Genomic DNA, 23,159 nt, shown 5'->3' with positions numbered 1-23,159 from the left:
AGCGTCAAGCGTCCTCGACGATCCTACGACTCTTTCCCGTGACTCGATTTAGACACAGCATTTCACGCTGCGATAGCAGAGAAGTAGCCCAAGCTGCATGAACCTGTCTCGCGGGCAGTACCACTTGACCAGACAGCAGGAAGAAGAGGAAGAGGAAGAGGAAGACGCAGCTCGATTGGAGCACGGTGAAGGATACGCGCACGTCTATCCGCCTTCATCTCATCTACCAGCCTCCTTCGATCAGCACCAGCACGGGAGATCGACAGCTCGCTCAATCCGGTGCTCTCGACTGCTGGGACTGGTCTCACCCATCTTCAAGGGCCCTTCCCTTCGCTATCGACTCTTGATCGTCGCTGTCATCTTGCTCCTCGCCGCGCTCTACTCCTTGGCATTCCCCGACTCTGATCGAAACGCAGCTACGGAGCTTGAAGCATCTTCTTTCGTAAACAGTACCACTGAAGCCGTTCCGAGCATGGCGACCCAATCTTTGGCAGACTACCTGGCCAAGGCTAAAGCGGACGCTCTGACGCATCTTGCGGGCAAGGGCCAAGCAGATGGGCACCTTCTTCTCGTCATGGGCAACAGCGCCGGCGGTGAGTGAAAGTCAGGTGTACACCTGCGGCGGCGCCTGACGCCCAAAGTTTTGTCAGTGCAGATCTCGACTCCGCCGCATCCGCGATCGGTCTCTCGTACCTCCTCACCCAATTCCCGGAAGTCAGGTCTCGGCTAGGACTGCCAGCATCACTCAATATTGCGCCTCTGGTGCAGACTGCACCGGAAGACTTGGTTTTGAGACCGGAGAATAAGATTGCACTTCTCGTTGCCGGTCTTCAAAGTACCTCACCGCTGCACGTCACCGACTTGAAAGACGCTGCAGGAAGGTCTCTGGACCATTCTTCTAGTGTATTTGGTCCCAGCAATCGTGTGCACATCGGTTTGGTGGATCATGCGGCGCTCGGAGCGGAATGGAGATCTAGCACTGGATCGGAAGCAGACAGAGATGTGGTAGCAGTGGTAGATCACCATGTAGACGAAGGAGCGCATGCCGACGCCAAGCTGAGGATACTGCAGGGCCCTGGCGCTCCCGGCGTCAACGTGCCGACAGGCAGCTGCGCGAGCATCGTCGCTGGTCTCTTTCATGATCATCTAAGCGCTGGCGAGGTCCCTCGAGAGGTAGCAGACTTGCTTTTAAGCGCCGTCATCATTGACACGGACAATGTGGGTAGCGCGAGATCCTTGTGGCGCAAGGGCACCGCGAGCCACGGCTGACAGCCATCCATTCGCAGGTGCGTCCTGCTCCGGAGGGCAAGGCGTCCCAAGTGGACGAAGAGGCCATGAAGACGCTGCTTCCGGTCTCATCCTTCGCAGACCAGTCAAGGCAGACGCAACTACTCTCGGTAGCGAAATCCAATGTGCCTGCAGAGGTTCAGGCGCTGTCCCACGACCAATTGCCTGTCCCCAGTGCCCAAGCCAAGAGCAACAGTACCAAGGAGTACTGGAGTCTGTTGGTGGCAAGCAAAGGTGCAGTGGACCACTTGTCCGACAGAGATCTCTTGCGGAGAGACTACAAGGAATCCTTGGTCTCCGAGGGAGCGTTCGCGAACGCTGCGGCGCTGAGATTTGGTTTCTCGAGCGTGCCCATCGGTCTGTCTAGATGGATCGGCAGGGTCAATGAAGAGTCCGCCAGTGAGGCCGTCAGGACAACTGCATGGAACAAGTGGTGGGATGCTCTTGATGCGTGGAGAAACGAGCGGCAACTCGATGGGGTTGTCATTGGCACAAGCTTTCGCGAGGCCAACAGAGATGGTGATGTCAAACATCGCAGAGAAGCGTGAGTGGAGCGATCTGTGTAGCCTGGCTTGAGAAAAGACGCGCAGCATTAACCTTTCCACCCGATTCTTAGCGTGGTCGCGTTTGCCTCACGCAGGCTCACCGCAGCTCAGACCGACAGCTTCTGGCTGACCCTCATCAGGGAGCTGGAGAGCTCGAGCGAGCTGGATCTGAGGAAATGGAAAGGTGCTCCGCTTCCAGATGGAGGCAGAGAACACACCCTGGGTCTGGACGACGCCGGACGAAGAGGAGACCTGCGAGCCATTGTTAGGCGGCAAGACCCCCACGCTAGTAGGAAAGTCGTGCTTCCTACTGTAGTGCGCGCCGCGAAGCTCGCTCTTTCACGCCTGTAAGCTTGCTGCGTGCGCTTGCTCCAAGCACCGGTAATAAACATCATCTTCTCGCCATGCGTTCTTGAGGCGATGCGAGCAGCCTAGCCAAGACCCGCTCCAGGCACCCAATCGAGTTCTGTGAGATTCTCCCGGTGTGAAGTACAATACAGTCAAGCAGCGCCGTGCTGCGGACGTGATGCGGGCACAATGTCTGGCGAATTCGCAAGATGATGCCTGCCCTCGTTCTCCCGTTTATGTCCCTGCCTCACTCTTCTCTGGCATTAATGTTTCTTTGCCTCGAGGAGGGCGTGATGATGACTCCATTGCGAGCTGTGAGCATGCGACACCTCGCTTCATCAAGTCCGGTCATTTCCTCTGTTCTGATCACTGTTCCAATGGACATGAAGAAGCTTGGAGATGAATGACGATGAAGCGTCAGCATCCGAGCGGATCGAGGTCTACCAGCGCCGGGTAGGAGATGTCTGCGCTGCTCACCCAAACGTGGCCGCACTCGTGCCCATGAACTGCCCCAGCGTCGCCAAGGTTCCCCTTGGGCCTGGTCCAGCACTTGAAAGGTAGCCAGCACATGAATTCAGCAGAGCCCAAGGCGGTCCGATTTGCGTCCTGCTCGGCTCACCGCAGAATCTGAAAAGCTCCACCAATGAAACCAATACACAATCCTACTCCCGTTCCCATCATGGCACCCATCATCACTGCGAGTGGAGCGTGAACACGTGGGGGAAAAGTTTTTCTCTCTCCCTTCAGCATGCGCACTCGGCTTGCGCATCGCTGGGACGTGAGGTTGCTTGCGAGCCCAACTCACGCTTCTGCGTGACAGATTGCTGTTGTGGCACTCCCTGGACCTGTGCGACAGGCGGCATGTTTGCAAGCGCTTCCGGTGGGCTGTGAGCTTGCACTTCCTTCAAGGAAAGTGGACGAAAAGGAGAGCTTGGCGCAACTTTCTAGAATAGTGCCAAGTACGCTCACGATCGAGCTTCTGTTACGGTCAGAAGTTTTGAGGCGTGGAGAGGGCTGGCTGGTCGATCTGATCGCGGTGGCCTTTTGAGATCGAGTGCTGCGCGTCTTCCTTGGCAGCGAACGAGCTGATCCTTCATGGCGACATGTTGACCCGGCACCTATACATGGAAACAAGAATAGCGAGATCTCCATTCCTCGATCACGTGTCGAGCTTGTGCGAAATGCAGGGGACGAAAGACACGTGACTTGTGAGAAGCGCGTCGCCGAACGCGTCGTCGGCCCGGCGAAAGCAAAAAGAAGCCGAAAAGTCACGAGTATGAGCCGCATATATGCATGCATGTTGCGGTGTTGGTTGCAAAGATCGACCACCCGCCCAATAAAAATAAGCGCCCAATGCGGCGCGATGAGCATGCGCCGCCAGCACATGCGCGTTCCTGATCGATGCTCAGGGTTCGCGACAATATATGATGGCGTCGTTGCTGCTTTGCTGCTAGCTGCCTGCCTGCCTGGCTGCCTGCCTGCCTGCCTGCCTGCCTGCTGCACCCATTCGTTCGGGAATATGTACAGTACTGGCCTAAGTAGTGTCCTCGAGATGCGATCGATGCTCATGTCTGGCGCTTGAAAGGGTGGCGCTAGTGGAGCCTGGTCGTGGCTCGTCAGCAGAGCGCGTGCGTTCAGGATCCTATACCTTGAGGGGCACCAGGATGGTAGAAAACATCGGCGTTCGGCGACCACGGCTTGTGGCAAGGCACGCCATCAATGAGTGATGGATCAGATGGACGCGTCCCTACCTGCGACGACATGAGAAGCAGGATAATGTAGCATCCATTCGTACCAGAAGGTCTGCATCGTGACGCTGAAGAGCCCCTTTTTGCATCATGTTACGGCCTCTCTTTCGTGCAGAAATACACTTGTTCCGATGCGTTGGACATCGAGTGGGCAGCAAGCATCGATCAAAGTGACTGCAGTCTAAGATGGTATCAAGGGACAGGTGCTGCGAGATTGCACGCCGGTACATGTGTGGCTACGTGGCTTTCGATACGTTGTGAAGATCGATCCGGATCCTTTTCAGCACGGAGCGTTACTCTTCTGAAAGAGTGCCGCGACGGCCAAAAGTCCTGTATTGCTGGCACAGCTCATCATCGCTTCGTACCGACTGCTGTGCTGGAGCGGTCAGAGAGACTCGAGTGCCAAGCCGTGCGACCTCACACCGCACCTGCGCCGAGCTCATCTTCCAATGACTCGCTGCGCGTCTCGCAAGTCGCATTATTACACATCAGACTGTGATTGCACAATCCGGCCGGTACAGTGACGCGTGGTGGTGCAGCGGGTGAGGCGGAGAGAGATGCACGACTTGATGTGAGCACAATTCTGTGCATCACACGCACAGGCCACAGCTTGACCTCACCTCGGCACATGTCATCACACCATGCACTTTCGCCGCACACAACGCCGCAATCACGCAGAGGAAAAGGTGTGGGAAGCGAATCGCAAATCATCATTATATGCCGAACTCGTGCGATGCGAGAGATGAGCTGTGGTAAGGAGGAGAGGAACGTAAACAAGAGCTGCGGAGTTCGTCTCGAGTGACGGGAGCTGCGTGGCATTCTTGATTGCCAGCAGCCTTCGACGTATGTGCATGCAACATGCTCGCAGCGTGACCGATTCGGCGAGCTTTTGCTTTTGTCTTGTTTCTTTGTCTTGCGATTGGAAAGTCGTTCGACATTGTGATTTCTTGTGCGAATCGGCACCCAGAGCGCGGAGATCGTCGCCAGCAACGTTCAGCTGACCACTTCGCAATGGGGTACTTTATAGCGGAATTCAGATCGCCGCTTTCGGTTGCAGATGGTCGTATTGGTCATGGTGTGGGTATGCCGTTGCTCCATTTGGGCTCATTTGATGGAGGAAGACCATGAAGGGAAGTAGCAATTTGAATCATCCAAGCCAACGGCGCAGGTCACGGCAGAGAGTCACGCACGACTCACGAGTCGCGCGTGACCGAGTGGAGACGGACGCGACACGGCTGATGTTGATGCCGCCGCGTCGTTCGTTCCTTCCCGCGCGCGTTTGATCGTTTTTTTTTGATGTTTTGGCTGCTCACCCGCCCGACCGCGCGCAATTCTAAATCCACTGCTGCCGCTGCCGCTGCTGCTGCTGCTGATGCGTGCCCGCCTGTGTTCGCTGCTGCTGCTGCTGCTGCTGCTGCTGCTGCTCGATCGAACAGCGTTTACCAGCAGCAGCGAGCGGCCCTTTTGAAACGCGTGCGTCGCGCAACATTTGCTGGTTGCCCAACCTTCGTCCCTCCTCAGCTCTGCACCTCCTACCAACTGCCAGAAGCGCCAATCACCAACACGGCCGGTACCAACCGACAGAACCGACTCGACCGCTTCCAGAGAAACAGCTTGCTCCCTCCCCCCTCCCCCGCGTGCCTCAGTCCGAGCAAATAATATTCGACACAAGCCGAGATCCACACTGCGCCTGTCCCTCTCGTCGGCACGCTAAACGCGCCTTTTACCGTTCTCAGCTGAGGTCGCCCAACCGTCTTGTTCCCCGCATTCCCCCAACGCTCTTGCAGGCATCAGCTCAGAGAATCGGAGAGAATATTCACTCAGCCCCTCTCTGTCTGTACCAAGCAGTGCCCCTGCGTTGCGTTGCCGAGCTTCGAGAACCCAACATCCGAGCTTCGCTGGGCGCCAAATCCCAGCTAGTCGCCATCTCTCGCTTGGCGATATCGTCATCGTGGCTTTTGTTGCAATAAGCGTTGCCATACTCAGCACTTGCTATACCCGAACCGCAGCAAGGTTGAACTTCAGGTGTCTCAATCCACAGTCCGTCTCAACGACGATTGTTGATCAACCTGACCGACGAAGCGGAGCGAGAAAGAAGGCGCCCAGGCCAAAGGAGAGTGCAGACAGTCAGATAGAGCTCAACTCTGCCCAACCTCTACACCTCGGAACATTGCCTCTTTCTCCGCACTCTTGCTCAACGACGAGTCCAGGCCTGACTCCAGCGTCTGCCGCACATCGCGCTACTGTACCCAGCCCGTTGTCTTCGCCCGCATCGGTTCGTCGATCTTTGCGTTTGCTCTACACCCCGATCGACCGATCTCTACGACTTCATCCCAGGGGTACGCGCTCTCCCCATCGGACTTCCGTCATCACCCTTCTCGGCTTCCGCGAGAAAGTGGATGAGCCGTCAATCTTGCCATTCAACTCATCTCGACAAAAGGCTTCAAGGTTGAGTTCGCCCTCCTTTCTTTGCATCCTTTCCCTTCTCCATCCTCCTCCTCCCCCTTTTCCTCGCTCCTCATCCTCATCTCTTTCATCCCTCATCGACCACCTCGCATCAACTCCGATACCACCTTTCCGCTCCTCTTCTCTCCTGCTTCGCCTTCTTGCTCGCCACTTCGTTTGTCTGCTGGCCCTCTTGCTTCACCTTCATCTTCGACAGCGCTTGCTCGCGATCGGTCAGGCGCGCGCGCGCTCGTAGGCAGCCATCAGCAAGCAACACGCAGCAGTGCAGACGACGGCTGCGCTTGCCTCGTCACCTCCTCGGCCGCTTCTCCGTCTCATTGCCGGAATCAAGTAGCCTTGGAGCAGAGAGAGAGAGAGGACTTTCAATCTGATCCAGTCCGAAAATTCAAAAAGGAGACGCCCAACGGGTCAATCTCGTCTGCTCTTGCAGGACGCTGAAAAGCGCGCAGACATCCGCCACTTCACTCTTCGAGCAAGGCCTAGCAGTTGTCTGTGCCGGTTCTCGTCTGCTGCCAAAGCTCTTCCTCGACTCGCGTCAGCATCGGGCGCACGCACTCAGCATCTCTGATTCCGGTCATCCTCAAGAAGTCTTGGCTCCAGTCTCAGTATAAAGAGCACATCAACGCGATCAACGCACCGCCAGAGCTCCGTGGTCACTTCCCGACTAGGTCTCGCGCCCGTCGAGCTCTGCCGCCAACTCTGCCGCCAGTGTAGGCGAGGCTTGGTCACCAAATACCGGACCAAGCAAGAGCCCCACCGTCATGGCTCAACCAGTCCCACGAGTGAGTAAGACGTGCGAGGTGCTTCTTGCTCCTGCATCGCAGCAAAGAGTACAGCGGATCTACAGTCGCACGGGCTTCCTGCGAGCCTCTAGCTGGTTGTCCCTCCCCCTACCCCCCCCCTTTCCGCGCGACTACCAGGATGCTGATACATGCCTTCTATTCTCTTGACTCATTCAGGCCCAGTCACGAACACGCCCAACAGGCGTTGGCAGCTCGTTCGGATCCGTGCGTGGTGAAGGGAGCAGCAGCTCTGCTTCCAGCAGAGTGAGAACAGGTCGCAACGGGAGCATAGCCGGTGCTTCTTCAAGTGCAGTCTTGCCCGGAAAGATGTCCGACTCAGTCAACGGTGTCGCGGCCCCTCGCACGAAACGAGCTGCGCTGTCCGACAAGAGCAACATTGACGCTTCTGTGAGTAACCAACCGTAGCTGCTGTTTGAGTGTGCTGGCGTCGTTGCAGTAGATGGGCGTCGTCAGAATGGGCGGCGGGTCAAGTCGCGCCACCAACTGCGTCAACGGTGATTGATGAAGAATGGCACCATCGTCATAGCCGTGTCATCATTCAAATCGAGTACACTTGCGAACACGTCTGCCCTTGATCAATCACCCCTTGCTCACCCTCGCACGTCCCATGTCCACCACTCTAGGCTGGACAGGATGCAGCAAACGGCAAACATTTGCGCGCCTCATCACATGATGCTGTCCTCAAGCACAAGGCATCCACTTCTTCTACAGCTGGACCGCCGCCAAAAGCACCACGAAGCAAGCTCAGCTCCGGTATCGCAGCTTCCTCATCAGCTTCTGCCCTTTCTAGCACTGCGGGACCCGTTCACGTGCGAACAGGCTCAGCTTCGGGTGCTCATGGAGTACACTCCAGGGCCAACTCCCACAACGGCGGAGATACGGCCGTCGGTCAATCCCGACTCCGTGGCGTGGCGCAACGGGTCGCCAGTGGCTTCTCGGCATCACAGCAACCTGCTCCTGTGGCTCGAGTAGCCGCTATGGATGTCGACCGCACAGCGCCGTCGTCCTCTGCACCCGTCGTAGCCTCGTCCAGGATGGCTGAGATCGAAGACGAAGAGATGAGCGACGACATCGACAGCGATTACCACAGCAGCGGAGAAGGGTCGAGCAACGAGCAAAGCTCGAAGACGGACCACGAGATGGACTCGGACGACTCTGAAGGAGCGGAGCCGGATGCCGATGAGAAAGAAGTCGACGGTGAGACGCTGCTGGACGATGCAGCTAGCATGGCCGACTCCGACCTCGCCTCGCCACATGCGCTCGACCCTGATTGCTTGGTCACGTTGCCACCACATCTCGAATTGGATGCGCAAGAAAGGAGACGCGCAATCATCGAACGATACGAGCAGAACGTCATCGTGCCCAACGCGCAGAAAGCTGCTGATGAACGCAACCTCTTGGTTCAGCAAGGCGAGCTGAGTGCCGACCTCGCCGCTCACGACGACGAGCTGGCATTGATGGGCCTCGATCCGGAGGAGGTGCGAGACACCAGCATGGTCGCCGAATACTCTCGAGAGATCTTCGCGTACATGTCTCGCTGCGAGCGCGAGACGATGGCCAACCCCAACTACATGGCATTCCAAGGAGAAATCGAGTGGCATATGCGCGCCACCCTGGTCGACTGGCTTTTGCAGGTACACATGCGATATCACATGCTGCCGGAGACGCTCTGGATCGCTATCAACGTGGTGGACCGCTTCCTCTCCGTCAGGGTTGTTTCGCTCGCCAAACTTCAGCTCGTCGGCGTCACCGCCATGTTCGTCGCGGCCAAGTACGAGGAGATTCTGGCACCCAGCGTCAAGGAATTCGTCCACATGACCGAAAACGGCTACAGCCGAGACGAAATTCTCAAGGGCGAACGAATCATCTTGTCCACGTTGGACTTTAATGTTTCTGCTTACTGCTCACCATACTCTTGGGTCAGGAGAATCTCGAAAGCAGATGACTACGACATCCAAACGAGGACGCTCTCCAAATTCTTGATGGAAGTCACCCTTCTGGACCATCGCTTCCTGCGAGCGCGCCCAAGCCTTATTGCAGCAGTCGGCATGTTTCTCGCAAAGAAGATGTTGAGTGGCGATTGGGACGATGCCTTCGTCTACTACTCTGGCTTTGTCGAGGAGCAGCTGGTGCCGGGTGCGAACCTGATTTTGGAGAAGCTGCTGGACGAGACTTTTGCGGATCACTTTGTGTCGCGCAAGTACGCTAGCAAGAAGTTCCTCAAAGCTAGCGTCTTTGCGCGCGACTGGGCTATACGTAACCAGGCCGCCATGATCGCTGCTGCCGAAGAGTACGCAAGCGTCCCGAGCCAATGAAAGAACTATCCAGATCAGGACCGAACAATCGATCAGCCGAACGCCCCATACCTTTGAATACCACTTCACACTAGGCTCTTCATCTTCATTGCGCTATTTTCTCGAACACTTGATCACCTTTTGACTTCTCGTACAAACCAATTTTTTACGTCTCATATCATCAAACCTCATCTTAACAAGCCTTCCTCCGCCCTCATCACGCTCGTGCGTTGAAGCTTTCGCGCACGTACGATGGACGTTCGCGACACTGAGCACCATCACAATACTCCTCTCCATCCATACACCCAGCTGCATCCGCACAACAACTCTTGTTGCAGATCAAACAAACCTCACTTACAAGGCACTCCCAGCACCCACTCCATGCCTTTTCCGCCCCAATCAATCCACTCTACAAAGCGGTCGCGTTCCACCCTCGCGTCGCTCGCGCATATCATCTGCTACCCTCGAATGCTACATCACGTCAGTCTAAACCAAGTGATCTTCCCTTGATGCTCGAGTTGCGTGTGCCATGACCAAGCTTGCTAGCGCTGCGCTCGCGAGCAAAGTGCATCAGTACCTACTTCAGAGGGCGGGTTGACATGGACGAGGGCACTAGATCATGAATGGATCAATTACTAACAAAGAGTCTGCGACGTATGGACGAGCAAGCCAGAGGGTTTGCAAGGGGAGAGATCGTAATGCTAGATAGAGCGCGCGCGCACGTCGCTCAGGCAACCTTCTTCTTTTTGCTTCCGCTCACGGCTCGTCCGCCCTGGGCAGCGGCAGGCGTGGAGCCCCGGGACGAAGCGTCGCCGTTCATGGCATGGTCCACGGGACCACGCTTCTTGCCGACTGCTTTGGCAGGCTCGGCATCCTCGATCTGTGTACACGGATGAGGGAAAGGCGGGTGAGCCACTGCTTGACGGCAGGCGAATGTGGGTGGCGATCAAGGGACACTTGCATCTTTCAAGACGAGCGTCATGAGGGTGGTTGCACGTCTAGACAACTCGATAGGTGTCCTTGACTTGACGAACCAGTCGAAGCTTGCAAGAAAACGCGCAGCAACTAGTCAGCTCGACCGTCTCTCATTGCAATGACGCGCCGCTGCTCAGACTCACCGAAAGCCAGGGTGTTCGCTGATATCCGCCTTGATTTTCTCCCAAGTCTCGTCGCCCCTGAGCCCATGCTTGGAAAGGCTGACAAGGATGAACCTGTCTTCCTCCTCCGAGTAAGCCTTCTTTGTAGAGCCAGTATAGTTGATCTTCATCTGGCTCAGCGGCGCTCTGAATTGCTGGATGAACTTGTTCAGGTTGGCTTCGTTCCGCTCGATCTTTGCAGTTCTCGCTTCACCATCCTCTATGCGCTTAATATACCTCTCGGCGTCCGTCAGCTCGTGCACTCTGTTCCAAAAGACATTTGCATACGCTTTGACCTCCTTCTCCGTCAGATCGGGGTTGTTAATCTCCTCAGCAATTTGGGCATACGAGCGTCGACCGTGCCTCTCGTTGCCCTTGATGAAGGCCAGGTAATCACGCTTGGTCCAGTGCGTGAAGCCTTGCTCCGCCAACTTCTCCTTCTCGGCCTGTTCAGCTTCGGTCAGCTCCTCGGCTGTGCGCGAGATCCAATCAAGCAAGTGGTCAGCGTCGCAGAGCAGTTGGAAAAGACTTTCGACGCCAAGACTGACCTTCGTCGACAAATTGCTGACCCTTAGCTCGCTCCTCCTCGGCCACTTCTGGATCCTCATCCTCCTTTGTTTCTCTCAGAGGCACTTTGTAACCCTGACTTCGCTGAAAGGCGGCAGTTTCACGTTCTTGCAGCTCAGCGAAGCGTTTAGGAAAGAACTGCCAGTCGTTTCTGTAGTTTATGGAATACCTAGCTAGGTCAGCGAGACGCAAAGCTGCAGAGCACGTCTCTGGCACTCACAAAGCAATTTGCTTGGGCGCTCTAGGTGCCCGAGGTGCACTGGGCTTGGACTTCAGACTGAGAGCATCCTTGTAGTACGAGTCCACATGGTAATTCTCCTTCCGCTGTCTCTTGCTGGGCTCTATCCAAATGCCGCCAATCTTTCCTTGTCTACCCTTGGCACTGAAGTCCTGACCCTCCCACTCTAGTGTCGTCTCGCTCCTAAAGTTGTTCAGATCGTCGATGTTGAGACCTTGATATTTTTCGAGCAGCTTGCTTGTTCTCGACTCTCCCTTGCTGATGATCGCGTCGATGTCCTCGTCAATCATCAGATCGTTGGAAGTGTTGATGATCTTTTCCGCACCGTGCTGAATCATGTCGACCAGATCTTCCTTGTTCTGTTGGGCCTTGGCAGCGGCTTGCGATCGACCTTGCTGGATGACCAACTGATCGAGACGAAGCTTTTGTGCTGCACGATCCAGGATACGCTCTTCCACTGATTGATCTGTCACGAATCGAAAGACGTACACTTGCTTGGTCTGCCCAATCCGATGGGCTCGGTCCATAGCTTGCAGATCAGCTTGAGGATTCCAGTCCGAGTCGAACAGCACCACAATGTCTGCAGTAGTCAGATTGATACCCAGACCACCTGCGCGAGTGGTGAGCAGGAAGACGAACTTTTCGCTGCCCTCCTTGTTGTACTCGTCGATCGCAGAGATGCGATCTTCGTGCGCTGATTGACCATCGATGCGACAGTATTCTGTCGTGCGTGGTCACAATTTCAGCCAAGCTTTCAGGCGCAGATCAATCATTCGCGACACTCACTGTACTCGCGGAACAAGCAGTAGTCTTCCAAAATGTCGAGAACACGGCTCATCTGACTGAAGATCAGGACACGGCTTCCCTTTTCCTTCATCGACTTGAGCAGCTTGTCCAGAATGACCATCTTGCCCGAGTTGAAGACGAGATGCTCGTCGGTAGTGAAAGGCGGACCGGGCTCCGCTCCGTCAAACAGGTAAGGGTGGTTGCAGCATTTCCGGAGCTGCATGACGATGTTGAGTAGTCTCGTCTTGCCCTCTTTCTTGCCACCAGCTCCATTGACAGCATCAATGTCCTTCTCAAGGATCGACTTGTACCACTTTCTCTGCATGTCGGTCAGGCCTACAAAGATGTTGATTTCCTTCTTTGGCAACAAGCTCTTCTCTACATCCGCCTTAACTCTGCGGAGCAAGAATGGTCGCAACACCTTGTGCAGCTGCTGCACGACCTGATCTTGAGCTTCATCTCCCTTGTCCTTGAACCAAGATTCGAAGTCCTCGGAGTTGGAGAATACGTCAGGCAGCAGGAAATTGAGTAGAGACCAGAGCTCCATCAAGTTGTTCTGCAGTGGCGTTCCCGTGATCAAGAGACGAGATCGACTATTGAAAGCTCGGACGATCTGACTCAGCAGCGAATCAGCGTTCTTGATTCTGTGAGCTTCGTCGATGATGATGTACTCCCACGACAGCTTCTTGAGGGCCGACTTCTCGCGCAGACACATTTCGTAGGTGGTTAGCAAGATGTCGAACTCTTGAGGCAGCAAGTATTGTTGTATCATGGCGTTCTGGTATTTGGCGAGAAGGTGTGAGCGCAGGAGCCAGGCAAAACGCAGGCCGCAAGACGCAAGACGCTACGACTCACTCGTTCTTCTTGGGGTCCTTGCAGAACAACGACCCTGAAGCCTGGCACCCACTTTTCGAATTCTCTTCTCCAGTTGTCCAGCGTGCTCTTTGGAACGACGACCAAGTGGAAACCCGGGGTGTCGCGATGGTGCTTCAAGAAGCCAAGGAACGAGATGGTCTGCAGGGTCTTGCCGAGGCCCATCTCATCGGCGAGGATGCCGTTGATACCATTTTGATACAGCGAACTGTGCGATGGATGAAACGAAGAATTTGCGTGAGCTCGAATCGGGAGGTCGGGGGCGGACGAAGCACGCAAAGGCGATCGACTCACATCATCCAATTGAGACCTTGTACTTGATAATCGCGCATTGTTCCGCCCTTGACGTACGTGGGAGACTCTTCAAAGACGAAGGTATCCTCCCCTTCGTCGTCATCTTCACCAAGCAATTCCGCGTCCTCTTCCTTCTCCGTCTTTCTGCGCCTCGCACCGCCACTTCCGCCATCAGTCTTCTTGGCTTTGGCGCCCCTCTTTGCTTGACTCTCCTCCAGCAAAGCTCTGAACTCTGGATCTCTCTCCTTCTTGATGTCGATGAAATGTTGAAACAATTCGGTCTGACCGAGCAGGTAAGAGAACCTCTTCATGCTATCTGCCAACTTCGATTTCTTCATCTCCTCTCGAGTCGAGCTGAGAGCGGAATTCTGCCCAGCTTTAGCCTTTGCCTTCTCAGCCCTCGCTTCGCTCCTCTCGTGCTTTTCCCTCTCCTTTTCCAGTTGTCTGGGAGTCTTTGGACCTCGAGCCGAAGAAGGCGCATCAGCCTCATCATCTTCATTATCCTCATCATCTTGAGCGTCTCGCATCTCCACATCCTCATCCTCCTCGACCTCTTCGGAAGCGGCCTTGGAGTGGGATGCACTGGCTGATGCAGCGCGCGAAAGATCGGCGGATTGTGGAACGTAGTCGCTCAGCTTGTCCGCATCGTCACTGGCCGAGGAAGCCTGAAGGGAAGCGGGAACGGCAGAAGCAGGCTTAGCATCTGCACTGCCGCTCGAAGCTCCCTTCGACATGATGTCGTGAAGCAGCTTGGGTGAGCGACAAGAAGTCAGCAATCTGTGGTGCGGCAAGCGAGCGATCCTTTGGATGTTCTCGCAGTACGCGTCTAGGGGCAGCGCAGAGGGAGATGAGGGTGGTGACGGTGGCAGAACAGCATTGATGTGCGGACCATCTGCGCGAGAGGTACCTGCGCGCCTTCCTGTGATTACCTCCCAGACGGCGCCGCCCGAGCAAAGAGCGGCAATTCAAGAAGAGCCTGCTTCTGCTGCAAGCAATCAAGCAGCGTTCAGCAGGATAATCAAAATGATTCACGATTGGCGCGTCGGCGCGCGTTCGCGCGTTCTCGCGTTCTGGCGCAACTTTGTGAGCCCGCCATCCGTATCACGTGACTCCGCGACGGCGCCACCTATCGCACAGCAGGTGGCTATGCTGCGAGCTGCGATTTAAGGATTTGATTACGGCATATACACAGTGATGATAGTCTCGGGTGATTTGCGCCGTCTGCATCGCACCGACGAGTTACGAGTGCCGGTATAGCGGAGGCACACAGCCACGCATTCAATCGCGCCTACTCATCACAAGTGGACACATCCTTCCCCCATCCCAGGTCGCCCAACTCCAACAAGGGACTCGCAGGCCGCTGATTCCCTTGCCCTATGGCACATCCACTGAACAGCTCCGATTCCAGCACAACTCTTGAGCAACGCGTCGGTCGGTGAGCACACCACAGCACTGTCAGGCAAGATGAGCGGTGGCCAACCGGTCTGCATGACATGCAGCAAGATCATCTACATCTCCCCTGTCTCTTCAGACGCAGCCCAAGCATCTCCTTCGGCCAACACGGCGACTCTCAGATCGGCTCCATTCGTGCACTCGTGCTGCGGTCGCAAAGTGTGCTCTCAGTGCGTTCATAGCAACGCTCGACTGGTCACCTTCTGTCCTTTGTGCGAGGATGTCAATACAGCATTTAAAAAGGGACCGAGGGGAGATGTGCTCAGATCCGGTCAGACGCTGTTCGACCTGGACAGAGCTTTGAGAGATGCTGGGGATGAAGATGAAGGCGCAATCACCGTGTCGTCTCAAGAGATCGACGATGATGAGAGTGTAGCAGAGACACACACTCTCTCTGACCCGCCACAGTACGCATCCAAAGCGCCAAGCGTGTTTGCCATTGGAGAAGAAGATGACGGTGAAGATTTCGCGCGACCTGCCAACACCGCAGCAAGCAAGCACTCGAATCGTGCTGACGCGTGTGCCGGATTCCTGCCAGATCTCATCTTTCGCCCGACTCGCAATGCTCAGCCATCCTTGGGCATCAACACCACCAAAGCTAGCGGCTCAGCCAGCACTGTACCCGGTGCAGCTGCGACACGTCGAGACGCGCAAAGTTCCCCTGACCTTGGCACCGTTTTCGAGACCACACTCGCGCAAAAGCAGACCACAACAGACACCAGAACCCCGATCCGCTCGAGCTTAGATGAAGAGAGTGGCAAAGACGCGAGCACGCGGCAGTACTGGATTCGTGTCAATGACTCTTTGGCTTCTATCAGTCTACGCTTCAACATTTCCGTAAGCATCTCGATCCGCTTCGGGAGCCCTCTTCTGTGCCTCACTCTTGAGAATTACAAGTCGCTGATTCGATGCTTCCTTTTCGATGCAGATGAACGCCTTGATCCTTCTAAACGAGCTTCCCGCTTCAATAAAATCCAACCCTTCTCTCTTGCACACGCGCAGTTTTCTACTTCTTCCGAACGCGGCAGTAGAGCAAGCGCTAGCTCGCGCCTCTTCCTCGGCCTCCGACCTGGCATCGGCCCTCTCCGGTCCACCCAGGCTTTCTGCCGAGGTCAAGACTCGCAATGCTCGTAGAGCAGCCGAGGGACGTTTCAGATCTAGCATCTTGCGCTCTCAGAGCAGCACCGCGCCATTTGCAAGCGCCGCGAACGGTGGGATGAGTGGAGAAACGCCTTGCGATGATAGGGCCGCCAGAGCTTATATAGCTTTGGAAGAAGAGGCGCTTTGCTGGATCGACTTTGGCGAGGAGGCTGCTGGCGGGGCGAGTCCTCCCTCTGCACCTGATCGAGAGCGATTGCCTTCTTACGCGTCAGCAGCGCAGAGTGAAACGCCCCTACCGAACTTCAGCAAGTCTAAGGTGCAACACGGGAAAGCGCAGCACGTCGTTCGGTCGTCTGATGCAGAAGCCGAAGAGGTCAGAGAAGCGTTGATGGACTCTGCAAGGAGCGCTAGGTACGATGCTGTGGTGCGCAATGCTATCGCTCGTTGGGAAGCGGATAGCGAATTTGAAAGGGCCAGTGAGTTTTCACTACGTCCACTGTCAACATGCGTACCTGTGGAAGTGTCTTGCTGACTTTTCGCACCTCGACGCCTGCCCTTCGCCAAGGTCGCGCGGCAGGTATGGATCCCACCGATGTCTCTCGAAGAGCCCCTGTCAGCAAGCCAAAGAAGGAGAACAAAAGAAGCTGGTGGAACAGGACTTTTGCTTTGGGCGCTGCGGATTCGAACGCTGCCTGTGCGCGCTCTAGTATGGCGCATCCTCCTCGAAGCGACCTGTATGAACGAGCGAAAGCTTAGTCGATGTTGTTCATTGCGATCTTCACGCACTTTAAAACGCTTAAACATGTCTCTCTTCTCCATCCAACATCTCGTGTATGCCCAATAGACTCTGTATCGTACATTTCTACATCCTCACAGCGGTTGGAATCCGGACGTCTGCATTTCATTACTTTGCGCGATATGTACCTTTGTCCAGGTCGTTGAAAATGAGGTGCTCGTCGAAGCAGCTCACGGTCGACAGAACAGCAGACAATGCGGACTCAGGCGAGGCAGAAGTCTAATCAGCATCGATTCTTGGCGCGCGAAAGCCACGACTTGGGAGTTACATTGGACTGAAAAGCAGGATCTGAGAGCGCAGTACGTGTCCGGATCGCAAACGTCCATGGAAGCAAAAGTCCGCATCGAATGGAGAATCTTATTCGAAAAGTCGAAGAGTTCCGAGGCAGAGGAAGAAGCAGAACTCGAGGAGAACAGAAGACATTGTTGGGTCATGCATGATCGCGGTGTGGCATCGTCATTGGGACGTTAGGCTTCATCTCGCTTGTGGCACCGAAACACCGCCTGATTAGGCGTAAAACTGGTTCATGGCGTCGAGTCGCTCTTGGTCAGCTTGTAGTTCGAAGCCGAGCAGCACGCTCACCGAAACTCACCTTTGAGTTGATCAGGTTGATCAGCAAAGGCAACTTCACTTTTGCCATTCCGTCCATCAGGGTGAGGACAGAGACGCCAGAAAATTGCGCCTGTAGTAAATCTTCGATGCGCAGGTCCTCCGTGCCGCCAGCGACGCCAAGGACTGAAGCGCTTACGGTGAACAGACCCGGCTCATCCGAGCTGATGGTCAGGTTGATCTGATCATACTGTTTCGAGCTGAATTGATCCACAGAGAGGAGGACGCCCTTCTCAAATAATCGCTGAGCAGTATACTTGTACGAGCCGAACTTGGGTACCTTGCCGCTAGCTTTGAGACTTCGCATGTGGAAGTACTGCTGCGTGAAGGGTAGAACGAATTTCTTTTTGCTGCAAAGTGACGAAGCCAGCAAAGCGTGTGAGTGCAGGTGTGGTGGAGACGTAACGAGCGAGCTACTTCACGGGCACTTACCCCTTCTTTTGCATCTGCTGCATGCTTGCATCGATGTAGGACCCATACGAGCCGATCTGCTCTTCCAAGTAGTTCTTCTTTTCCGCCAAATTCTGAAGCGTCACGTGCATTGCGGTGATCTCATTGTGCCGTTGAATGCGCTTTCTGTGCTTGTTGCGAATGTCGATGGCCAAGGCAGAGAGCATCTCTTGGTAACCATTCGATCTAGAAACTTTGCCAGCACGTTCGAGCTGCAGCATGTTCTCCAATGTGCGCGCCTTCAATTCGGCAAAGGACAGCCGACGTACGTCCTCCAAGCGTGGGCTGCGAAGAGCGTCCATCGAGGCGGGCGGCCGCTGACCGCGGTAACGCTGACGATCACCTGCGACTTCGAGTGACACTAATTCCTCCCATGCCATCTCATCGGCATCAGTGACGGGAGCGACGAAGACGTCGACAAGAGTCTTTCCGGACTGCACTTTCAGCAGCGAAAGGACGAGGCGCTTGGTCTCGACGAAGAGTGCCTTCGTCTCAGCTTCTGGGTCCGTGATATTGGTGCTGCGGGAGGTAAGCTCGAAGGTAATCTCTCCATCACGAGCAGTGTTGAGCTCAGCCGACGTGGACATCGGCGGTGGACCTAGCTCCCCCAGCACCGCGCGCAGAGGATCGTTGGGGTGAGGCGCAAGGTGATCGACTTGCTGCGAGACCAGGAGGTGCATGGAGTAGATTTCGTTGGGTGAGATGTAGATCACTGGTTTTTGCGGGATTGTGTGGTCCAGGAATTCGTCGGCTGAAAATTGCAGCTCTGCATCGGCAACATCGACGACCTGGTACAGCCACTTGACGAAGCGATTGGACGCTTGGGTGACATACTCATTCAAGGGCTGCAAGTAAGGGTTGTCATCCGAGAAGAGCCTGCCGGCGGCGATCTGGGTGAGCATCTTCGAAACTTCCGCTAGATTTTTGCGCTGCACGGGGCCGACGAGCGTCTCGATGACGTCGAAACCCTCGGGAGCCACGATGGCAGGGTTCAGATAGCGGTAGTAGACAAGATGGCCAACGACTTTGATGAGCGCGTCTTCGGCCTCGTTGGGGAACTTGGCCTGGAGGCCCCTGAACACCTCGCGCGCAATGTAGCGAATGCCGAAAGGCATGCGCTTCGTCGATCCGACGATGGCAGCCAGGAAGGCCTCAGTAGTGCCACGCAAGAACTGCAGATGCTGGATGAAAGCTGTCCGTGCCTCTGGATCAGCCAACGCCTCGTGAAAGTTGACCTCGAGGGGCCTACGACTCGCTTGGCCGCTTCGCATTTCCTCTGCGTTGATGCAAGCGCGGTAGATGGCGCAAGGATCTGTCTCCAGATCTAGAACGTCATCCTCAACTATGCCTTGCACAAGGGGCGCAAGCAGAGCTCGCAAGTATTGCCTCTCCTTTGCACCTCGGTTGTACTGGACGACGAGCTTGATGAATTGTGCGTTGCCACGCATGAACTCCTGAACACTGTTGACCAGGGACAACTCCTCGCTCACACAGCGCTGGAACAACTTGAGCAAAAGATACTCTTCTCTGGCTTTCTGGGCGTAGCCGAAGAGGGTAAGTACAATCTTCTCTACCTGCTTGCGTTGTCGATCAGGTATCTCCATCTTGCCAACGCGGGCGCACAGCCGAGCAAGATACTCCGGCCGCGTCTGAAGGGAATAGAACAATTCCTGGTACAGCTCGAGCTTCCGCCTTGCCTCCTTGTTGAGGGTCTGGTCAGCAAAAGGATCGTTCGCCGCGACGAGGACGGAATTGCGTCGGGCCAGAGTAGCAGCTGCCTCGCGCTGACCGAGCAGTCCGCGCTCATTCTTCGCTTTGATGAGCTCCTCGATACCGATCTTGTTCTTGACAAGTAGCGCAATCTTTGTGTCGAGGTCGCTGACGTCATTCTCGAGCGTGCGATTCTCCCGGATGTTTCGCACGACCTGTTTCCGTAGGCGCTCGACCTCAATCTCGTCTTCAAAGTCTTGGTCTGAGTCATTCAAGAGGTGGCCAAAGTTCTTGATCGTCGCCACTGGCACGTTCTTCCCCATGGTGAGACTGCGGTACTGCTCGCCTTGTTGCTTGCCTCTAAACAGACTCTGAATCTTGACGACCTTTTCGAGATGATTGTGGTAGTGCCGCAATTTGGCGTTGAAGCTGCGGCGCATCAGGAGTCCTCGCACTAGAGACTGCAGATGCACGGCAACCGGCTCGCTTGAGAGAATGTGACTTCGCCACCACTGGTAGTCAAGCCTGGCGAGCATGCCCCGAATCTGAGCTTGAATGCCCACGACATCTGGTGTAACAAAGACAAGCTCTTTGGCTTGCTCCTGATGCTTCCTTCGCGCAAGAGCTGCACGAGCAAAGGATTGCAAGCCACCGACTGAGCGGTGTACCTCCACCTTTTGCAGAGCGGCTTTCATCTGTTTACGCTGCCGTCTGAGGATGACACCGCGCACCTGCGCCTGTATGCGGACGATATCGCCAGTAGCGTCTCGCAGCGAACGAATCTTGCCCAGTAACGCTCTTCGAGCAAGTGCAGCTCTACAGACCGCTTGCAGCTTGATGACCTCTTCGGTGGCATCGCCTAGGCGGAAGATTTGGTCCTGGTAGGCCTGGCGTGCTAACACGCCACGGACTTGCGCTTGCAGACCAACCACGCTCCGCTCATGCTGGTCCAGAGCAGAAACGTCGCTGTAAAAACGTCTTCGGAGCATGGTGCCTCTGATCTGCAGGTGCATTCCGCGAGCACAGATCAGCATGAGCAAAGTGTTTCCCTGTGGAGCATTGCACTCACATGAGCTTGGACTTTCGGAGCCCAAACAGCGAGCATTTGCTGCTCTTCAGCTCTGCGTTTCTCTTCGGCGATGCGTTTCTGTTCCGCCACCCGCTCCTCCTCGGCTATTCTGCGCTCTTCCGCTATCCGACGCTCTTCGGCCAGACGAGCTGCTTCAGCTTTGCGACGCTCGTCTTCTACGCGACGTTCCTCAGCTATCCGCGCCTCCTCAGCGAGCCTTCGTGCCTCTTCGGCTTTCCTTCTACGCTCTTCTTCTCTTCTCCTTCGCTCCCCCTCTTCCGCCCTGAGGCGGTCGAATCGCTTCCGAGCTAAGAAACTGCGCACCGCGCTTTGAGTCGCAACGACGGATGACAGATTCTCGGCGAGTTCCCGATCGATACCTGCAAAAGTAAGGGGCCACATTGAGACGCTGATCGCCGTTTTCTGGAACAGCTTATTCGAACTCACGTTCTTCCTCCGTCTCTGGCTCCGGTTCCGGCTCGATGTTCATTTCTTTGGCCAACGTCTTTCCTAGCGCCCCGAACTTGGGCATGCTCACTCCTGCGGCATCGAGGCCTCTTTGCGTTTGTTGCAGCTGATCGTCTGTGAATTGAAGGTTGCCGACCAAATTGCCCACCTTCAGTGCTCGACCCTGACGCGCCAAGATGTGACTGTCGCCAGAGTAGTAAGTCGGAGCGTTTCAGTCACAGCGGCCCGGGTATAATTTCGAACCTAGCTTCGACTCACGAAAGCGCATGGATGCAATACACGACCTTGGGGAAATTCTTCTTCTCATACAAGTCCGTCAGCTCGAATTGGAAACTGATGGGCAGTTCCACTTTCTGGCAAAAGCGGAAGAAGTAGTTGGTGTTGTCGGTATGACGATACTGCAGCTTTGGATGCGTGAAGATACGTGGCACGCAATCAGGTTCGAAAGTCCGGGCCAGCTTGGCCAGGAAGATGCCGTCGCGCATATCATTCTCCATGTCTACGATGTCGCCTAGCTCTTCCCCGACTGCGTGTTCTAGCCACTGCTTAGCTTCTCCGCAGTGACACAGGTACTCATAGGCTTGCAGAAGGTGTCGCTGCGTATCCATCCACTTTCCAGCGTTGGCAAAAGGAAGATTGCCCGTTGGTGCAGGTCGACCGAGCGCGGCAGTACCAGCACCTCCTGCCCTGGCGAGACGGATTCTTCCGGATAGACCTGCAACATCCTCAGCTCCGGTCGTGATACCTGGCAGGATGATCTCACCCTCTCCTTGGTCCTCGCTTTCCATTCGACCTGGCCGCTCAGGTTTCGTAAACGTCTCCTCTTTGGCGCCTGCATTCTCGTCGACTAGACCAAGACCAGCGCCTGGTTTGGTTCCTGAGACGCCTTTACGCCCAACTGTCATTCGGGTATGCGCCGGGTCAAGAGATGCAGCACTAGACCCATCGGCCTTGGACGTGAAACCTCGCATCATCTGCAAAGCCCCCACACTGCTTCGCTTGAGATCACTGACGCCACCTAGATGAATGGCGGATGGCGCGTGGGAAGAGGGTGTGGTGCTGGTCCCTGTTCCGTGGGACCAAAACGAGCCTGATGGCGTGGAAGGGCTGCTGTTGTTGTTGATCCATGAGGAATCTGCTTTGCCCGGCGAGCCAGGGGAAGGGTAGCCCTTGGTGGGAGAGACGGGGCGGTCCTTCGTAGGGCTCACCGCACGAGCGAATGGGCTGCTTTTGGTTGGTGAAAGCGGCCGTCTAGACGCAAATGTGGGAGTGCTTATGTCTTCACGCGGAGCAGGAGGCATGGACATATGTCGATTGGCGCGGCTTGAGGATGGTGTAGAGAAGGTCGACGAGCTTGCCGGTGATGGAGACTGAGCCGTGGACGATGTCGAGCCATTTCCACTCAGACTACCATTTGAGCCAAACGTCGCCGAGTCGTGCGAGGGCGAGACTGAGGCAGAGGATGTAGCATGACCGCTACTGAGTAAATGGGCGGTTCTGTGTGGATCGAGAGAGCCAGTGTGTCTGTGGGGTGCAGGATACCTTCTGATGGAACTCGAATGTGAGAGTCCCGAGGCGCCAGGTGTGCGGCTAGGAGTGGAGCCAGCCGAGCCGGTAGCCCCAGACGGTGCGTTGCCAGCATCACCACCACCTGCTAGCGAAAAATTGCTGCTCCGTGAAGCAGATCTCTCCAACAGCTTCTGTTGATACGCGAATGGGTTGCGAGCGCCCGCCGAAGCCGATGGAGGAGGGGTGTTCTTAGCCGGCTCCATGGTGGGCCTTGAGATTAAGAGTGCGCGAACCTCAGAGCAGACCTGCTTCCTTCTCGCCTCGGCGCTCCAAAGGAAACGAGGACAATAGAATTGTCCAAAGGGCCTAGGAAGAGGTCTGGGAGAGCGAGTGCGCCTATATAGATACACTCCTCTCGATCACGTCTACGCCGACGTCCGGCGCGCTGACAGGACACGTCGAAGCTTCCGCGAGTTCTGTTGTCTTCAAATCGGCGCTGAAGGATTGACGGTAGTGTAGTAATAAAGAGGAGTCGAGAGTGCATCCACTTGAATCAAGGTGATGACCACCAAGTCGACACAAGCATCGCAGTTGTCCGTCATCATCATAC

The 23,159-nt window shown here is 55.6% G+C and overlaps 7 protein-coding genes across 7 annotated transcripts; 3 read left to right on the top strand and 4 right to left on the bottom strand.

Annotated features, from left to right (window-relative positions):
* Positions 1-472: 472 nt before the first annotated feature.
* On the top strand, positions 473-2,183 carry IE81DRAFT_348350 (hypothetical protein; the record flags this gene model as incomplete). The annotated part of the gene is made up of 4 exons (XM_025516246.1): positions 473-593; positions 656-1,218; positions 1,287-1,831; positions 1,904-2,183. The coding sequence occupies 4 exons, from the start codon at positions 473-475 to the stop codon at positions 2,181-2,183; spliced, it is 1,509 nt and encodes a 502-aa protein (XP_025368573.1).
* Positions 2,184-2,427: 244 nt separating this feature from the next.
* Positions 2,428-2,870, bottom strand: IE81DRAFT_291861 (hypothetical protein; the record flags this gene model as incomplete). The annotated part of the gene is made up of 3 exons (XM_025511923.1): positions 2,428-2,572; positions 2,658-2,729; positions 2,800-2,870. 3 exons carry the CDS (start codon positions 2,868-2,870, stop codon positions 2,428-2,430), a joined length of 288 nt encoding a protein of 95 aa, XP_025368572.1.
* On the bottom strand, positions 2,783-3,946 carry IE81DRAFT_175873 (hypothetical protein). The gene has a single exon (XM_025510668.1). The coding sequence runs from the start codon at positions 3,747-3,749 to the stop codon at positions 2,982-2,984; it is 768 nt and encodes a 255-aa protein (XP_025368571.1). The 5' UTR covers positions 3,750-3,946; the 3' UTR covers positions 2,783-2,981.
* Positions 3,947-7,155: 3,209 nt separating this feature from the next.
* IE81DRAFT_348348 (hypothetical protein) lies at positions 7,156-9,512 on the top strand (the record flags this gene model as incomplete). Its single annotated transcript, XM_025516245.1, has 3 exons — positions 7,156-7,176; positions 7,354-7,584; positions 7,821-9,512. The coding sequence occupies 3 exons, from the start codon at positions 7,156-7,158 to the stop codon at positions 9,510-9,512; spliced, it is 1,944 nt and encodes a 647-aa protein (XP_025368570.1).
* A 386-nt stretch (positions 9,513-9,898) lies between these two features.
* IE81DRAFT_324547 (putative ISW2-ATPase component of a two subunit chromatin remodeling complex) lies at positions 9,899-14,359 on the bottom strand. Its single transcript, XM_025514264.1, has 9 exons — positions 13,386-14,359; positions 13,074-13,299; positions 12,219-12,996; positions 11,415-12,153; positions 11,176-11,345; positions 10,610-11,099; positions 10,453-10,534; positions 10,132-10,371; positions 9,899-10,039 (listed from the first exon to the last, which is right to left on the bottom strand). Exons 1-8 carry the CDS (start codon positions 14,117-14,119, stop codon positions 10,219-10,221), a joined length of 3,372 nt encoding a protein of 1,123 aa, XP_025368569.1. The 5' UTR covers positions 14,120-14,359; the 3' UTR covers positions 9,899-10,039; positions 10,132-10,218.
* Positions 14,360-14,623: 264 nt separating this feature from the next.
* On the top strand, positions 14,624-16,836 carry IE81DRAFT_324546 (hypothetical protein). The gene is made up of 3 exons (XM_025514263.1): positions 14,624-15,674; positions 15,766-16,414; positions 16,504-16,836. The coding sequence occupies exons 1-3, from the start codon at positions 14,850-14,852 to the stop codon at positions 16,692-16,694; spliced, it is 1,665 nt and encodes a 554-aa protein (XP_025368568.1). The 5' UTR covers positions 14,624-14,849; the 3' UTR covers positions 16,695-16,836.
* A 163-nt stretch (positions 16,837-16,999) lies between these two features.
* On the bottom strand, positions 17,000-23,134 carry IE81DRAFT_175742 (hypothetical protein). Its single transcript, XM_025510667.1, has 6 exons — positions 21,299-23,134; positions 21,020-21,222; positions 20,573-20,952; positions 17,776-20,504; positions 17,327-17,693; positions 17,000-17,253 (listed from the first exon to the last, which is right to left on the bottom strand). Exons 1-6 carry the CDS (start codon positions 22,810-22,812, stop codon positions 17,242-17,244), a joined length of 5,205 nt encoding a protein of 1,734 aa, XP_025368567.1. The 5' UTR covers positions 22,813-23,134; the 3' UTR covers positions 17,000-17,241.
* Positions 23,135-23,159: the final 25 nt, after the last annotated feature.

This window comes from Ceraceosorus guamensis, assembly GCF_003144195.1.
Source record: "Ceraceosorus guamensis strain MCA 4658 unplaced genomic scaffold IE81scaffold_43, whole genome shotgun sequence".
NCBI lineage: Eukaryota > Fungi > Basidiomycota > Exobasidiomycetes > Ceraceosorales > Ceraceosoraceae > Ceraceosorus > Ceraceosorus guamensis.
The sequence above is the reverse complement of the archived record's forward strand: the minus strand, read 5'-3'. Positions and strand labels throughout refer to the sequence as shown.

Bases quoted from the DNA above. Each gene is read 5' to 3' on its own strand.
- IE81DRAFT_175742 (XM_025510667.1), bottom strand. From the start codon at position 22,812: ATGGAGCCGGCTAAGAACACCCCTCCTCCATCGGCTTCGGCGGGCGCT. The intron at 20,953-21,019 runs GTGAGTTCGAAT...TTACTTTTGCAG, and splicing joins GCCAGAGACGGAGGAAGAAC to GTATCGATCGGGAACTCGCC. The intron at 20,505-20,572 runs GTGAGTGCAATG...ATGCACCTGCAG, and splicing joins CTCCGAAAGTCCAAGCTCAT to ATCAGAGGCACCATGCTCCG.
- IE81DRAFT_175873 (XM_025510668.1), bottom strand. From the start codon at position 3,749: ATGAGCATCGATCGCATCTCGAGGACACTACTTAGGCCAGTACTGTAC.
- IE81DRAFT_324546 (XM_025514263.1), top strand. From the start codon at position 14,850: ATGAGCGGTGGCCAACCGGTCTGCATGACATGCAGCAAGATCATCTAC. The intron at 15,675-15,765 runs GTAAGCATCTCG...TTTTCGATGCAG, and splicing joins GTCTACGCTTCAACATTTCC to ATGAACGCCTTGATCCTTCT. The intron at 16,415-16,503 runs GTGAGTTTTCAC...CCCTTCGCCAAG, and splicing joins TAGCGAATTTGAAAGGGCCA to GTCGCGCGGCAGGTATGGAT.
- IE81DRAFT_324547 (XM_025514264.1), bottom strand. From the start codon at position 14,119: ATGTCGAAGGGAGCTTCGAGCGGCAGTGCAGATGCTAAGCCTGCTTCT. The intron at 12,154-12,218 runs GTGAGTGTCGCG...CACGCACGACAG, and splicing joins CTGCTTGTTCCGCGAGTACA to AATACTGTCGCATCGATGGT. The intron at 10,372-10,452 runs GCAAGTGTCCCT...CCGTGTACACAG, and splicing joins TGACGCTCGTCTTGAAAGAT to ATCGAGGATGCCGAGCCTGC.